Below are 15,000 nucleotides of genomic sequence, written 5' to 3'. Positions count from 1 at the left end.
TGACTTAAGCCTAGCATATACCGGCTACGGCGCATCGTGTCATATCATCATATTCATATCAATACAATGTTAATAACAGCGACGTCACGCGCGGAGGCTCTGGCTCAGGGGCCCCCTGAGCTCATGGGCCCCTGGGCCTGGGCCCGGTAGGCCCGTTTGTTAATCCATCCCTGTCTGTAGGTCCTCCATTCTGGTGATCGGGCCCTATAATAATAGTAATATTGTGTATAATATGGTCATTCATGAACCAACTTCCTTTTTTTTTGGCGTGAACAAGTCTTCAAGTCTTGAGCTCTGCTGTTCCTCGAGTCTGTTCTGCCTCTACCTGGTTGTCACGATCTTATACCATACCTGCCATAAATATCATGATACTGATACAATACAATAAAAACAGTATACCATAAATAAGACACTGGTATATTTATCTATAATAGTAATAAATAAAATATCTGTATGGTTCACTTTTTACCAACTTTTTCAACACTTAACAAATGGCAGTAATATTAGTATGAGCCTACAAGATATTAATGAAACTACATGGAGCCATCATAGCATTGATTATACACTATGAGGCCGTTAGTCTCTGACCAGATGATACAGAGTGCATCAGGATGAGCAGCTATAGAGTTACAGAACTTTACAGACTGAACTTAAACATTTCACTTCTGGCATCTTTTTTTATTTTTATTTTTAAAGCCGACAATTCCGCCACTTAACGCCCCTCTCTGTTAGCGCTGCGCAGTGTGCGCAGACAGCTTGACACGGAGCAGCGCGTGCGCTCTGATCCCGCGCTCTTTTAATGAAGTATCGAGACTAAAAATATGCTAAATCACATCGCTCTTAACGTACGGGTACTTTGTTAGTATCGCTACACCGTGCAGCGTGACAGCAACAGATGTAGCGGCTAACATACAAGCTAACCTAAACTACCAAACACTGAAGACATCTTGACGCTGATTGGCCGAGACGCGACACGTCCCATCAAAGATGTTCTATTGCGAAGAGCACCACTCCACATTTTCTCCGTGTCCCACTCCAATCTCATAAACGCCGGCCGGCCAATTGACCGCCCCCCCCCCAAAACAAAAACTCTTCGGATCTACACGATTCACGTAAGTCACCTATTTTGGTTTCAAAACGGCGAATTTCGCCGAAAGGTGAGGGATTCTCATGCCTGAAATATATACACATGAATAAATAAAGATATGTATATATCAATAGAGTCTTTGAAGATATGAATTTTATTTCATCTTCCACCTCGTTTATTTATTTACTAGTTCATGGACTGAAGACCATGTGAACCGGCACAGACCTGAACCGGGTCCGGGTCCGGGTCCGGCTCCGGGTCCTCTCTCCTCCGCCTCCCCGTCCTCCGGGATCCCCGTCCGGTCCCGGGACAGGAAGCGTCCCAGCGGCTTCCTGTCCGGGGCCGAGCGCTTCCTGCGGATCTGGTTCATGATGAGGTCCAGAGGGGACCGCCTCGGACCGCCTCCGTCCCGCCCCCTTTGACCTTCTGACCAATGAGAGGAGAGTAAACTGATTAAATTAAGATTAATTCATTACAAATGCTATTATTCAAGTTAAGTACAAATTAAGTGGCTATTTGCATGTTAACAAGGTTATGAATATTCAATTATTGTGAATAGATTCATTAAATTTGTATAAAAGTCCATTAAATGAACCCTCAGAGGGACATAAACCTATAAAAAGGGAAATAAGCCTTTTGCGATTAGGTGAAATAAAGATAAAGACAGAAATCTTAAACCATAAATATCAGTCGACTAAATATAAAAGGAGAGTTAATGTCACGTTTTTATTAGAAATTAAGCTGTCAAAATAGATTTTATTATACATTTAATTTTTTAAACAAAATGTTGTTTTTAAACACATGTACTTTCAAATATCCAGTATTATAATAATATAAACAGATACATGATGTAAACATATTAATGAAAACAACTTTTATCATTAAAAATAAATTAAATCAATTTCCATTGCATTAATTCATAGACATATTTATAGTTATATAGAACATTTAATACCTAGATCTTTAGAATAATTAAGGGTTCTAAATAAAAGAGATAATGTATTAGTATTGTAAATTTAATTAAATTAGATTCATGTGAATATAGGTTATTAGTACCTCGATCACTCCATCTTATAAATCAAACTATAAAAATGTAATAAACCCCCTTTAAACATTTAAAAAAGTTGTTTTACAGACTTTATTAAAAGTTAACAAAAAATAATTATTCTGGATCTTAAGTTCTTCAACACAGGAAGTGGCCTCTGAACCTCAAAGACATAAATAACTGGTTTTAGTTGTACATTTACAACAAAACTAGACGTGTACATGTACTACAGTACAGTTTCTTACCTGCAGACTCCATGTGACGGTGTGACGCGCTGAGCCCCAAAACAAACCCAAATGATGTTAAAATTAATAAATAAATAATTTTAAAAGTGTTTTTGTCAATTCGTGATGCGTTCAGGGTCCGTTTCCGAGATACACAGTTATAATGAATAAAAACAGAAACCGTGCATGAAGTAAATCACACGCCTCGCGCTTTACCTCGCGCTGCTTTTCTCCAACTGGACTCAGTTTACCACCTGGTGACGTCACGTCGCGTGCTCGTCAGGTGGGTCGACCCGGAAGTGCCGCTCCGCCTTCAGTCAACGTTGCAAACGTCGCTCTTCAGCTTGAGTACTTTCCTTTAGAGCAGGGCCCCACCCCTTCTTACATCCAGATCTTTTCAATCCCCAATCCCCCACACACCAAAAAAACCCACCAGAAAAAAAACGCACAATGCGAGGGGAGCGTTGAGCGGGCGGCGAGCAGCGGCGCTGGAAGCAAAAGAAGAAGAGTGAGCAGCGAAGACATAGAACACTCAACACTTGCTGTTACGTGCCTGCTGCTGCCTGCTGACTCTGCTGCGCTGCTGAATGTGAATGGGTGTGAATGGACCTGGAGGTGTTAACCACTTGTGTTTTGTTTTTTTATTTTTATTTTTAATTTTTTTAATTAAAAAAATCCGGGGCTTTAGCCTAGGGACGCCACGCCACTGGACGAAATGACAATGACGACATTGAGCCCTGAGAATGTTTTAATTTATTACACCCACCATTAGACCACCATTACATTTTTCCTCTCGCGCACCCCCTAGAGGCAGCTCGCGCACCCCCAGAAGTACTCCAGTGATAGTAGTTATACAACTGAGTATAAATATTATTCATGCAAGAACAAGTACAAACGTATTGCATCAAAAACTAAAAGTATTTATGCATAATAGTGCATTTCATATATATAAATATGATTTCTATTTTATATATACATAGTTATATATGTATATACACATGGTGTAAATATATATATATACTTAGAAATATTTTTGATTTACATATAAATTAAATATTTTTGATTAAAAAAATATACAAACGCCTAATAGCATAATGGGTGTGATAATTATATATATATTAGGATTAATATAGTAACATGATATATATATATATTATATATCATATGACTATAGCATTATACTATGATGTGTTTCTATTATTTTGTCCACGGTTATACACCGTTGAAAAATAACATAAGCTTTGATCTTATCAAAATATATTTCTTGTAAAAGATTAAATAAACCTATTATTACACTATTATTATTAATCAAGACACTCAAGTATTAAGTCAGTTTGACATTTAAAAAAAGGTAAACTTGTATTTTCAGCTGCAACGAAATGAAACCAAACATTTCTTCCAAATGTATTTTATTAGATTCGACTGAAATCATTTCTGTACTGAATGAATCTCCTCTCTCTTCTTCATCCTCCTCTTCCTCCTTTCTTCTCCTGCAGTCACAAAAAAAATAAAAATAAAAAAACCTGGTAGAAAGGCTTAACTGGACCTCCTTGTGTCGCTGAGGAGGAGGAGGAGGAGGAGGAGCAGGAGTCGTTAAAACCCCGAAATGTCCTGTTCCCTTCTTTCCTTGTGGGAGAAAAAAAAGAAAAGAAAGAAGAAGAGTGCGATGGTTGTGATGTGTGATGTCCGGCTGACGGGAGGCGGAGCTGCCTCCTCAGTCGTCGTCCAATGTTGGTGTGATGGTCACGCCCCTCCTGATCTGCCCCCATCCAATCAGACTGAGAAACAAAAAAGAGGAGGAGCCAATCAGACAAGCCATTATACCATGTATACCCAGCAGGTGTTTCAATCATTTTGTCCAAGCCATTATACCATGAACCTAACAGACGTCTCGACCCAGACTATATATAAATAGTATAATAACGTTTAATGAATATATAATGACCACTCCTCACCGCCAGTGCTTCTCAACGCGGCGGCTCAGGGCGATCTTCTCCCCGACCTCCGTGCAGACGGGGTTGGTGAGGTTGATCTTGGCGAGGTCGGCCTTCACGGCGCTGACGCGGCCGCCCGTCGACAGCGAGCCGATGTTGACCATCAGCACCTCGTTCTTGGAGAGCTTCTGGACCTGAAGGGAGACGCGAGGCGTTCAGGCTCCGTGTTCCACGTCGTCGTGGGGACGCGTGGGCGGCGCCGTGAGCCCTTACCTTGGCGGCCTTCTTGTCGCCCTCCGTGCGGACGCCCAGCAGCCGCCGCAGCAGGAAGTAGGATATCTCCAGCTCGGTGAAGATCTCCGGCAGCGCGCCGACGGCGCCCAGCACCTGACCGACCATACGGTCCGCGCGGCACAGCGTGGGGTCGATCTTAGTGCCCACACCTGCACACAGGAGGGGTCGATGAGGGGGGGGGGGGCTGTGTGTTTGTCTCTGTCTCTCTCCCTCTGTCTGTCTGTCTGTCTTTGACTCTCTCTCCATCTCTCTCTCTCTCTGTGTCTTTATCTCTCTCCATCTGTCCTTGTATCTCTCTCCCTTTCTCTGTGCATCTGTCTCTATCTCTTTCTCTGTGTCTCCCTCTCTCTCCCTCTCTCTCTCCTCTCTCTCCCTCTCCCTGTACGTACCTATGAGGCCACCAGGGGCAGCGTACTGCAGGTCGTTGTGCTCGGCGAACAGAGAGACGATCTTGGAGAAGATGGGTTTGCACATCAGCTTCCCCTCGTTGTCTTTGGACACGATACCGGGTCGCACCTCGATCTCCTGGCCCACCTGGAGGAGGAGAGAGAGGACGAGGTTATTGCATCGGCCAAATGTCATCAATTTGTTTCTCTTGGTGTTTAAAATATAAACGCTCGTTGTCCGCCCCACGTCACCTTGAGGACGCCCTTCAGGATGCTCCCTCCGGCCACGCCCCCTTTCAGGTCGTCCACCTCGCAGCCCGGCTTGTTGACGTCGAACGACCTGATGACTGAAAACGCGCCGTGTTAAAAACCCAAACGGGGAGCAGACGAGCGGCGCGGGACTTCCTCACCGATGAGCCGCGGCTCGGAGATGAAGTCTCTGATGGGCACCGGGATCTTCTTCACGATGTACTCGCAGACCACCTCGATGTTGTACTTCAGCTGCGCGGAGATGGGAATGATGGGGGCGCCCTCGGCCACCGTGCCTGAGGACAAGCGTCAAGACGAGGAGGCGAGAGTTACAGAGAGCAGACGGGTTCCTTGACGGCAACGCGAGTCGCGTTGGGGACCCGGCTGAAATAGGTTTCAATATTTGTTCTTAACCCTTGTGTTGCCTTCGGGTCATTTTGACCCGAATCAATATTACACCCTCCCCCCGCCTATGGGTCATTTTGACCCGATTCAATGTTTCACCCTCCTGTTAACTTTATATTTACTAACATATTTTACCCTTTGTGTTAAATTTGACGCCAGCAATTTAAACCTCCAGAAAATTATTAGAATTAATATTGTTTTCCAAGTTTAAGTGTGAGGCACTTTATGTTTGTTTGTTGACTGCCGAAAGAACACCGACATTAAACATTGAATGGGGTCAAATTAATCCGAAGGCTGGGGGAGGGTGTAATATTGATTCGGGTCAAAATGACCCGAAGGCAACACAAGAGTTAAAATACAAACAACTAAGGAGTAACTGATTGTTTCATGGAATAACTGAGTAATAAGATAATAATAATAAAATAAGACTTATCTGTCAGAACTAAACCCATTTAATTCATTTAAATGCTACATTACATCGTGGCGTAAAAAATAAAAATAAAATCTAAAATAATAAAGAAATTAAAAAATATCTTGGAATCTGAAAGTGCTTAAAAAATGTGTTTACTCAAGGAATTTGAAAAAATACTTTTTTCTGCATCACATCAATTTAGATTCAAAACTAAACCCATTTAAATGCCACATTACATCGTGGGCATAATAAATAAAAAAATACTCAAAAATACTAAATAAATTACAAAATATCTAAGAATTTTAAAGTACTTGTTAAATCTATTTTTCAGCATCACCGTTACAGAGTCAAAACGAAACCCATTTAAATGCCACATTACATCGTGGGCGTAAAATAAAAAAGAGCGTCTAAAATACAAACAAAAAAAATCGAAGAATTTTGAAGTACTTAAAACGAAAATGTTATTACTCAGGGAATTTGAAAAATATAGAGCAACGCTTCATTTCCATCTTATTCTCGTCAGACAGCTGATCTGGGAACAGCCTGAACGAGGCTCCAGATGGATGGAGGGAGATCTCCCGACTCGCCGTGGGCTTCATCGTATCACACGATAAAACGTGCGTCTTCTGTTTATAAAGTTCACACGTTGGAGGAGAGCCAACACTCCTCAGCCATCTTTCAAAGAGGTGGTTGAGGACTCCAGTCCGACCTCGACGGAGATTACGCAACAGAAGCCGTAGCTTAATTATTATTGAGATATGACGTCATCAAAACCAAATCAGTTTGTGGTTTCCCTCTTTCAAAAGGAGGTGCATCGACGTGGGAGCGCTCACCCTGCACGAAGGCGAGGATCTGCTCGTACTGCTCCTTGGCCTGGCTCTCCTTCACCAGGTCGATCTTGTTCTGCAGGATCAGGATGTGCTTCAGCTTCATGATCTCGATGGCCGCCAGGTGCTCCGACGTCTGGGGCTGAGGACACGACTCGTTACCCGCTGGCCGGCGGAGACGAGAAGCAACAGTCAGACCTCGGCAGAGTTACACCGGAGGAGGCGGCGGCGAGGGACACGGACTCACCGATGAGCAGGAGGGCGGCGTCCATGACGGCGGCGCCGTTCAACATGGTCGCCATCAAAATGTCGTGACCGGGGCAGTCCACGAAGGACACGTGTCTGAGAGGAGGAGGAGGAGGAGGAGAAGAAGTCCCATCGGTGAGAAAAATATATATTTGTACAGGGAAACCTATACTGACGTGTGTCTCTCTCTCTCTTTTATTCTCTTTCTCTTTTATTCTCTCTCTCGTCTCACCGGACCAGTTTGAAGTTGCCCTTGGTGCCGGGGATGTCGGAGAGGAACTCGTCCGGAGTGCTGCTGCCACACGACCGGTAGCACTCTGGCCGGGGACAGCTGGGGTCGTCCAGCTTATAGACCTGAAACACGGACGAGTCCCTTTGAATGCATTTCCTCTTTATGTTTTTCAAAATAAGAGACAGATATGAAACGAGAGAACAGGAATGTAAAAATGACAAAAGTTTAAGCCCCATTAGGATTCTCTGCGGTTTATTTTTTCCAAGACTTTAAACCAAATTTTCATGATCAAACATTTTTTTAAATTTCGGTGCATTCATGAAAAAGTGATAACATGTCAACTTTAAACTAACAAAGAGAATTCAAAAGAATACAGTATATAACCTTAAATGACTCAAATGAATGAGACACAATAGTTTGAATAAAAGAATAAACATGCATGTCATTTCAGTTAAGGTGCGTTCACTTGCAGCGCGAAAAATGTGCGCTGCGAGTATGAAAGAGCGAATGCCGACTTATATTTGTTAAGGCATATTAATGAGTTAAAACTCATCGTAAATGCACATATGAATATAACTATGAATTTTCTAAAACGTTGGGGATTTTTTTTCCTCAGGACTTTTCCAGGCATGAAAATAAACAAATTTAAATCGTCATGACTTTTCCAGGTTTTCCATGACCGCACGAATCCTGTCTTTTTCAATTTAGTTTCAAATAATTCTGTACCGAGTGTCTTTAAAATAAAAAGCACATTGCAAACGATTTTTTTTTAAATAGAGTCCTTTTTAAGGACTTTAAAAAAAGTAAAAAGAGGCCTCGCCCTTCTAGTTGAGGGGAGGGAGACGTCCCGGTGCCTCTCACCTTCGCGTTAGCATATCCCAGCTTGATGGTGATGTTCCTCTCCAGCTCGTTCTTGAACCTGACGGTGTGAACGCCGGAGATGGCCTTCACCACCGTGGACTTCCCGTGGGCCACATGACCGATGGTGCCTGGGGGGAGACGGGGGTGGGTGGGGGGAGACGGGGGAGTCAAAACTCAGCCTAATCTCCTCTGCCGATCAATAATTGCCCGACGTCTTACGTACCGATATTGATGGTGGCCTGTCTGCTGATGATCTCTCGGGAGAGAGGCGTCAAGGTGGACACGTTCTGCCGAGAGGACTCACATTAGGGCTCAACACACACACTGAACACACACTGAACACACACTGAACATCCCTTTAATCCACCAGGTGAATAGAAACAAAGACAGGCGACGTAGAGACCGACTCTGCAAGTAAAAGCCAGCACTGTCGTTTGTGTTTTGCACCCAAACTAAACATATAAATACTATAATATATTATCTCACCACATTACTCCTTTGTACACATAACACTAGACTAACTCACTGCCACTTTACCTCCCAACATTGTCCTTTAATTGCTCTAATATAGCTTCAATTTTAACATATATTGGTATTCTAGGTGTCTGCACCTTATTATGTATTAATTATCTTCTCATCTTTACTTTATGTCTTTGTGCTCCTACAATAAAGGCTTAAACATGTGTACATCCATCTCCATTGCTCTGCTTTACATTACATGAAAATATAAATAAATAAATAATTACAGGAAGCATGCTTGAACTTGATACTTAAATAAGCACTATAGTTTACTTTATTATCTGCTGATAACATTTTAAATATATTCTAAATATAATTTACAGCACTGATAATCACGTATTCATCAAATGTTCATTTATTTAGATTTTACTTTATGCCAACTGACATGGAACAAAGATGGCGACAATCACGTCGGCGTAAATACACACATCACACGTATCAAACGGTTCGTTCGGTTCGGAACCGTTAACACCGTTTAATTGCGAGGACAATCCGCGTGACGTTAACGTTAAATATAAAAAATAAAAAACCGTAGTCGCGTGCGCGCTCCGCCGCGGCCGCGGCCTGCCGTCATGTGCCGGGAGGCGGCGGCGCGGCGCCGGCTGCCGTTAACCGTCACGAACGTTGGCCGTTGGTGACGTAATTTGGGCAAAACCAACGGCTAGAGATAAACACACGCAACTCTTTTCTTTGGTCGAAACATCGTGAAACGGACACTTACAAGAGAACGGAGGTCTTGTCGGGCCAGATGAGGCTGACCAAGCGTTGTACCAAACTCGTCACCCGCCATCTTGAATGAAAAGAGGGATTGAAAAAGGCGACCACGGAGAATGCCTGATCAATGCTATTTCTCTTTTCCAACAATCGGTTATTAACATTAAATTGTGTATAATTAGCGTTGTGTGGGTTTAAAACCAAATATATTTAGCACAAGATGTCGGTTGTATATTAATTTTTTTGCTGGCAGATGTAAAAGAAAAAACGGCGTTTGCTCCTCGCGTGACTCCCACAATGGGGTCCTTTCAGAACGTCTGATGCAATTATTTTTTACAGTAAAATCCATTTTACGGAATAAAGTTGATGTTGTTATTGCCGACATAAAATCGTAGACAACCTCCGAGTACAAGTGTTAAATATATTTTACTTTTCAACAAAAAGTAAAGAAATATATATTTCTACGTGTCAAGTCTGTCGTTGTTTAGTGACGTAATCAAACGTTTCTGTAGTTCGGTTGAGTCGTTTGTAGTTCTGTTGTAAAAAAACCGGTAGTTATGGTTTTAAATTGTGTCAGTAGGTTTGAAATTTAACTAGATTATATTAAATTATTCTCGATCAGTGCACTATGTTCATTATTTTTATATTTGTATTGTCTTATTGTATGGCAAAGTGAATTGTTATGCATCATTCACCTCAAATTTGTCTGTAAAACGTACTCGGCAAATAAACGTTTCTGATTCTGATGCGGGACAGAAACTACAAAACTACACAAAAAAAGATCGCGAATGATACATCTATCTCCAAATACACGATCTTTGCTGCACCGCACAACGCCCTTGAGTTCCGCCCAAAAGGGAAATGACGGCGGTGCAGAAAATGGCGTCCGCAAAGCCCGTGGACCGCTGTGGTTTGTTATCCCGTTTAATTTAGAGCCTCAGTCGGGGGGGGGGTCTCTCTTCGCCTGGCGCGCGGACGACAACATGGCAGTGCACCGCTGCCGTCGGCTTTTCTCGATTCCGGAATAGAACCCGCAACTTCATGTCCGAAGGAGCCGGAGCTGCCTGGTCGAAGAGGGGTTGTGGGGATTCGCACCGCCGAGGTGAGACGGCGAGATTTCAGCAGCGGAAGCTAAAACTAAATAATCTAGGGGTTCCCCTCTGGTTAGCAGCCCCCCCCCCCCCCCGTTGCTACGGTCACGCAGCTCAGAATCATGACAGTTAACGTCACGCGCATAGCCGTAAAGCAAATAACAAACCCGCGGGGTGTGAGCCTTTGTTTTTGGGGGGGGTGCTCTGGTACCTTAGCATGTAATATAATCTGCCGCATTTTTTTTTTTTTTTAACTTATAATTAAACACACTTAAAAAAAGAAGCGGCTGGCTTCTCAAACGTAAAGCCGTTCTGCTTTACGATGTAAAGTTAGTCATGGTAACGGTGTAAGCTAGCGTTCGTCGGTTAGCTTGGCAATGCCCCTCTAACCGCGTTTCTCTCCGCTTTTCTCGTTGTCGTGACCCAACAACCTCCCGTTTATAACCGGCCTGCTGTCAGGGACGGTTCACGGTGACTCCACCTCAGCTGCCGTCAACCTGTTGTTGTTGTTGTTGTTGTTGTTGTATACCCCCTTTCCCCCCGGGAGGTAAACACCGGTCGGGTCAGGCAGTCGGTCGGACACCTCTTTCCTGCTGCAGAACTGCGACGAGATTTGCTCTGATTTTAAGGAGTCTTTTTAAGTGCCTGTTATCACTCAGAGGAAATTTGAGCTCTGCTGTGACCCTGAACGCCTCTTGCTCACGTCACTTTTCACTGTTTAGACTTCTGAAAACCACTGCGTTAAAACTGAAGCAAGGTATTGATTTTTAGATGTTTAAAAAAAAAGATCCAATCGAATGTAGTCCACACACACACACACACACACATGTTAAATAGTTGCCTTGTTTGAACGTGTGAGCCACACTTTTGGATTATAGGGTTATTGATTTAAAAACAAAGACACTAAATCAGTTTTTCGATTAGTCGAGGTTGACAAAGTTAATCGTTATTTGCTGTTTTCCTGGAGTCGTGAGCCGTTATTAAACTGCATGAATAATATGATAGAAATGGGAGACGTGCATGGTTTTATTACGTGTTGACAGACGATTATAAATACACTTTGCAGATTGATGAATGCTTAAAATAATCTACTGAGGAACAAGGAAAATAAAAGCAAGGCATGCATTATCGTTGTATTTTTTTGGGGGGGGGGGTGAATACCTGCTTTTATGTGCGATGTATTTGTTGATATCCACGGTCCTGACGGTCAGTTTAAGATCACTAGTTTGTAACTGTTGCTGGTACGTGTCAACGCTCTGGAACTCAATAACTCTCCACGTGAAGTTAAACTGAACTTTTGGAGTTGTTTTTTAAATATTTTAATGCGTTTTCTTTCTTCAACAATAACCCGTAAATTGTCAATAAGAAACTGCGAAATACACTTGAACTAAGCTGCCAGGGGGGCAACCGTGGACAACACAAAACAATACTTAAAAAGACACATTTGCAATGTAAATGTAAATCCTCATGAGGATTCAGTACAGGTGAGCAGCGACGCTTTTATTCATCCAACTGCTAGAAATAAACAAAGAGTAACAATGACCAAAGGAATGATGTCAACTTTTACTTTCACATATATACAGTACATGTGTGTATATAGTATAACTATCTGTGTATATATGGTATAACTATTAGTTGTTGTTGTTGTCTTCTCCTTCAGAACCAGGGAAACACAAACACAGGAGATGCGAGCGGCCGCTTAGCGTCCAGCCGCCGAAGCCTGTGACTGTTCCCCCGGCTCCAAAAGGTTAGACTCCTCCTCTTCCTGTACGACTCCTCCTCCTCTTCCTGTACGACTCCTCCTCCTTTTCCTGTACGACTCCTCCTCTTACGAGTCCTCCTCTTCCTGTACGAGTCCTCCTCTTCCTCCTCTTCTTCCTGTACGACTCCTCCTCTTCCGACTACTCTTCTTTCTGTCGCTCTCAACCCGGCGGCCATCTTTAATGTGTAGTTGTGTTGACTTCCAGGTGATTGGCGCTCAGAGAGGGGACACAAGGGGCACTGTCCTCTGATTGGCTCGGACAACCCCCTCTGACATGCCCGTGGCCAATCAGAGGTGAGTGTGTGTGTGTGTGTGTCTGTGTTTTCATTTATGAATGACTGATTAAATGTACGCTTTGAACGACCTCACTGTGTTGCAGTGGAGTCGGTTATTTCCCCAGCGTGATACACACACACACACACACACACATACACACACATACACGCACACACGCACATGCACACACACATGCACACACACATGCACACACAGACACACACAGACACATGCACATACACACACAGACGCACACACACATGCACACACGCACACACACATGCACACACACACGCACACACACGCACATGCACACACACATGCACACACAGACACACACAGACACATGCACACACACATGCACACACAGACACACACGCACACACACATGCACACACACATGCACACACACATGCACACACACATGCACACACACACACACATACACACACACACACATTCTTTACCGTTGGAGGAAACTCCCATCGTTGTGCTGCTGAAGACATTTGGTGGTGAGTCCCAGGTGTGTGATGTCGGGGGCCGACGTGGAGGTGTACCTGTCCCAGGTGCACGACGGCAGCGTGTCGGCGGGCTTCCGGGCGCTGTACGAGGAGCGCCTGCTGCTGGACGTCACCCTGCTCATCGAGGAGCACCACTTCCAGGTGCGAGGCTTGTATTCCCACCTCTACGCCTCGCAGGCTGAACACGTGGCCCGGGACTGGCTGTGACCCGTATGCCCCCCCCCCCCCAGGCCCACAAGGCGCTGCTGGCCACGCAGAGCGACTACTTCCGGGTGATGTTCACGGCGGACATGAGGGAGCGCGACCAGGACCAGATCCACATGAAGGGGCTGACGGCCGCCGGCTTCGGCCACGTCCTGCGCTTCATGTACTACGGCTCGCTGGAGCTCAGCATGCCCACCGTGCAGGAGATCCTGCAGGTGGGCCGGCCCCCCGCCGCGCCGCGCTCCTCCGTCTCCGCCGTAAACGTAACCGCTTCCTCCTCTTCGTCGCTTCCCGCCCAGGCCGCCATGTACGTGCAGCTGACAGAGGCGGTGGAGTTCTGCTGCTCCTTCCTGCTCGCCAAGATCTGCCTGGAGAACTGCGCCGAGGTGATGCGCCTCCTGGAGGACTTCAGCGTGGGCGTGGAGGGCGTCCAGGAGCAGCTGGACGACTTCCTGCTGGACAACTTCGTCCCCCTCATGAGCCGAGCCGACTTCCTGTCCTACCTCAGCCTGGAGAGACTGCAGGTGGTGGTTCTGACGACGGCGTTCAACAGCTGTTAGAGATTATTATTGATTATGTATTGATTTATTATAAGTATATCTGCTTAACGTGACGCATTTCTCTCTCTCGCTCGTGACATTGACATCTCTCTTTCTCTTCTCTCTGTTTCTCTATCTCTCTCCCTCTCTTTCTTCCCCCCTCCTCTCTCCATCTTTCTCTCCCTCTCTCTCCTCCCCCCCTCCCTCTCACTCCATCTTTCTCTCCCTCTCCTCCCCCCCTCCCTCTCACTCCATCTTTCTCTCCCTCTCTCTCCCCCTCCTCCCTCTCACTCCATCTTTCTCTCCCTCTCTCTTTCTTCCCCCCCTCCTCTCTCTCCATCTTTCTCTACCTCTCTCTCTCCCCCTCCCTCTCACTCCATCTTTCTCTCCCTCTCTCTCTCCCCCCTCTCTCCCCCCTCCCTCTCACTCCATCATTCTCTCTCCCCCCTCCATCTCACTCCATCTTTCTCTCCCTCTCTCTCTCCCCCTCCCTCTCACTCCATCTTTCTCTCCCTCTCTCTCCCCCTCCCTCTCACTCCATCTTTCTCTCTCCCCCCTCCATCTCACTCCATCTTTCTCTCCCTCTCTCCCCCTCCCTCTCACTCCATCTTTCTCTCCCCCTCCTCCCTCACTCCATCTTTCTCTCCCTCTCTCTCTCCTCCCCCTCCCTCTCACTCCATCTTTCTCTCCCTCTCTCTCCTCCTCCCTCTCACTCCATCTTTCTCTCCCTCTCCCCTCCTCTCACTCCATCTTCTCTCCCTCCTCCTCACTCCATCTTTCTCCCTCTCTCTCCTCCCCTCCCTCTCACTCCATCTTTCTCTCCCCCCCCTCTCTCCCCCCCCCCTCTCTCTCTCCAGGCGTACCTGAACAGCGACGCTCTGACTCGTTTCCCGGAGATCGAGCTGTACGAGTCGGTCCAGTCGTGGCTCCGTCACGACCGTCGGCGCTGGCGTCACACGGACGCCGTGGTGCAGTCGGTCCGCTTCGGCCTCATGACGCCGGCCAACGTGTTCGAGAAGGTGGCGCCTCGCCGCCGTCCACGAGGTCACCGTCGCGATGTGAGACGTCTTCATCCTCTCCTTCGTCCCCGTCCAGGTGAAGACGTCGGAGTTCTACCGTTACTCCCGGCAGCTGCGGCAGGAAGTGGACCAGGCGCTCGGCTACTTCCACGA

General features: G+C 45.6%; 3 protein-coding genes across 12 annotated transcripts in view; 1 reads left to right on the top strand and 2 right to left on the bottom strand.

Moving 5' to 3' along the window:
- Positions 1 to 2,705, bottom strand: part of lrrc31 (leucine rich repeat containing 31) — an 8,523-nt gene extending 5,818 nt beyond the window's left edge. Inside the window, exons 1-3 of one of the 3 annotated variants that reach the window (XM_056433711.1) lie at positions 2,573 to 2,705; positions 2,378 to 2,406; positions 1,313 to 1,513 (exon numbers count right to left, since the gene is read on the bottom strand). In XM_056433711.1, coding sequence (XP_056289686.1) covers positions 1,313 to 1,513; positions 2,378 to 2,390 — 214 coding nt within the window. In that variant the 5' untranslated portion in view covers positions 2,391 to 2,406; positions 2,573 to 2,705. The other 2 variants (XM_056433710.1, XM_056433712.1) reach the window with 2 other exon arrangements.
- Positions 2,706 to 3,748: 1,043 nt separating this feature from the next.
- eif2s3 (eukaryotic translation initiation factor 2, subunit 3 gamma) lies at positions 3,749 to 9,574 on the bottom strand. Its single transcript, XM_056433723.1, has 12 exons — positions 9,443 to 9,574; positions 8,426 to 8,489; positions 8,203 to 8,330; positions 7,342 to 7,463; positions 7,111 to 7,205; positions 6,870 to 7,028; positions 5,381 to 5,515; positions 5,223 to 5,317; positions 4,974 to 5,118; positions 4,564 to 4,733; positions 4,312 to 4,484; positions 3,749 to 4,134 (listed from the first exon to the last, which is right to left on the bottom strand). The coding sequence occupies exons 1-12, from the start codon at positions 9,509 to 9,511 to the stop codon at positions 4,071 to 4,073; spliced, it is 1,419 nt and encodes a 472-aa protein (XP_056289698.1). The 5' UTR covers positions 9,512 to 9,574; the 3' UTR covers positions 3,749 to 4,070.
- An 86-nt stretch (positions 9,575 to 9,660) lies between these two features.
- Positions 9,661 to 15,000, top strand: part of klhl15 (kelch-like family member 15) — a 9,359-nt gene continuing 4,019 nt past the window's right edge. The window contains exons 1-8 of one of the 8 annotated variants that reach the window (XM_056433707.1): positions 9,661 to 10,537; positions 12,187 to 12,273; positions 12,494 to 12,582; positions 13,067 to 13,226; positions 13,316 to 13,504; positions 13,589 to 13,813; positions 14,686 to 14,847; positions 14,924 to 15,000. The exon at positions 14,924 to 15,000 is cut by the window's right edge and continues 133 nt beyond it. In XM_056433707.1, the coding sequence (XP_056289682.1) occupies positions 12,563 to 12,582; positions 13,067 to 13,226; positions 13,316 to 13,504; positions 13,589 to 13,813; positions 14,686 to 14,847; positions 14,924 to 15,000 (833 nt within the window). In that variant the 5' untranslated portion in view covers positions 9,661 to 10,537; positions 12,187 to 12,273; positions 12,494 to 12,562. Of the gene's footprint in view, positions 10,538 to 12,186; positions 12,274 to 12,493; positions 13,227 to 13,315; positions 13,814 to 14,685 lie in introns of those variants that run through there. The other 7 variants (XM_056433705.1, XM_056433706.1, XM_056433704.1 and 4 more) reach the window with 7 other exon arrangements.

This window comes from Pseudoliparis swirei, chromosome 16, assembly GCF_029220125.1.
Source record: "Pseudoliparis swirei isolate HS2019 ecotype Mariana Trench chromosome 16, NWPU_hadal_v1, whole genome shotgun sequence".
Classification (NCBI taxonomy): Eukaryota; Metazoa; Chordata; class Actinopteri; order Perciformes; family Liparidae; genus Pseudoliparis; species Pseudoliparis swirei.
This window is presented reverse-complemented; position numbering and strand designations above follow the sequence as displayed.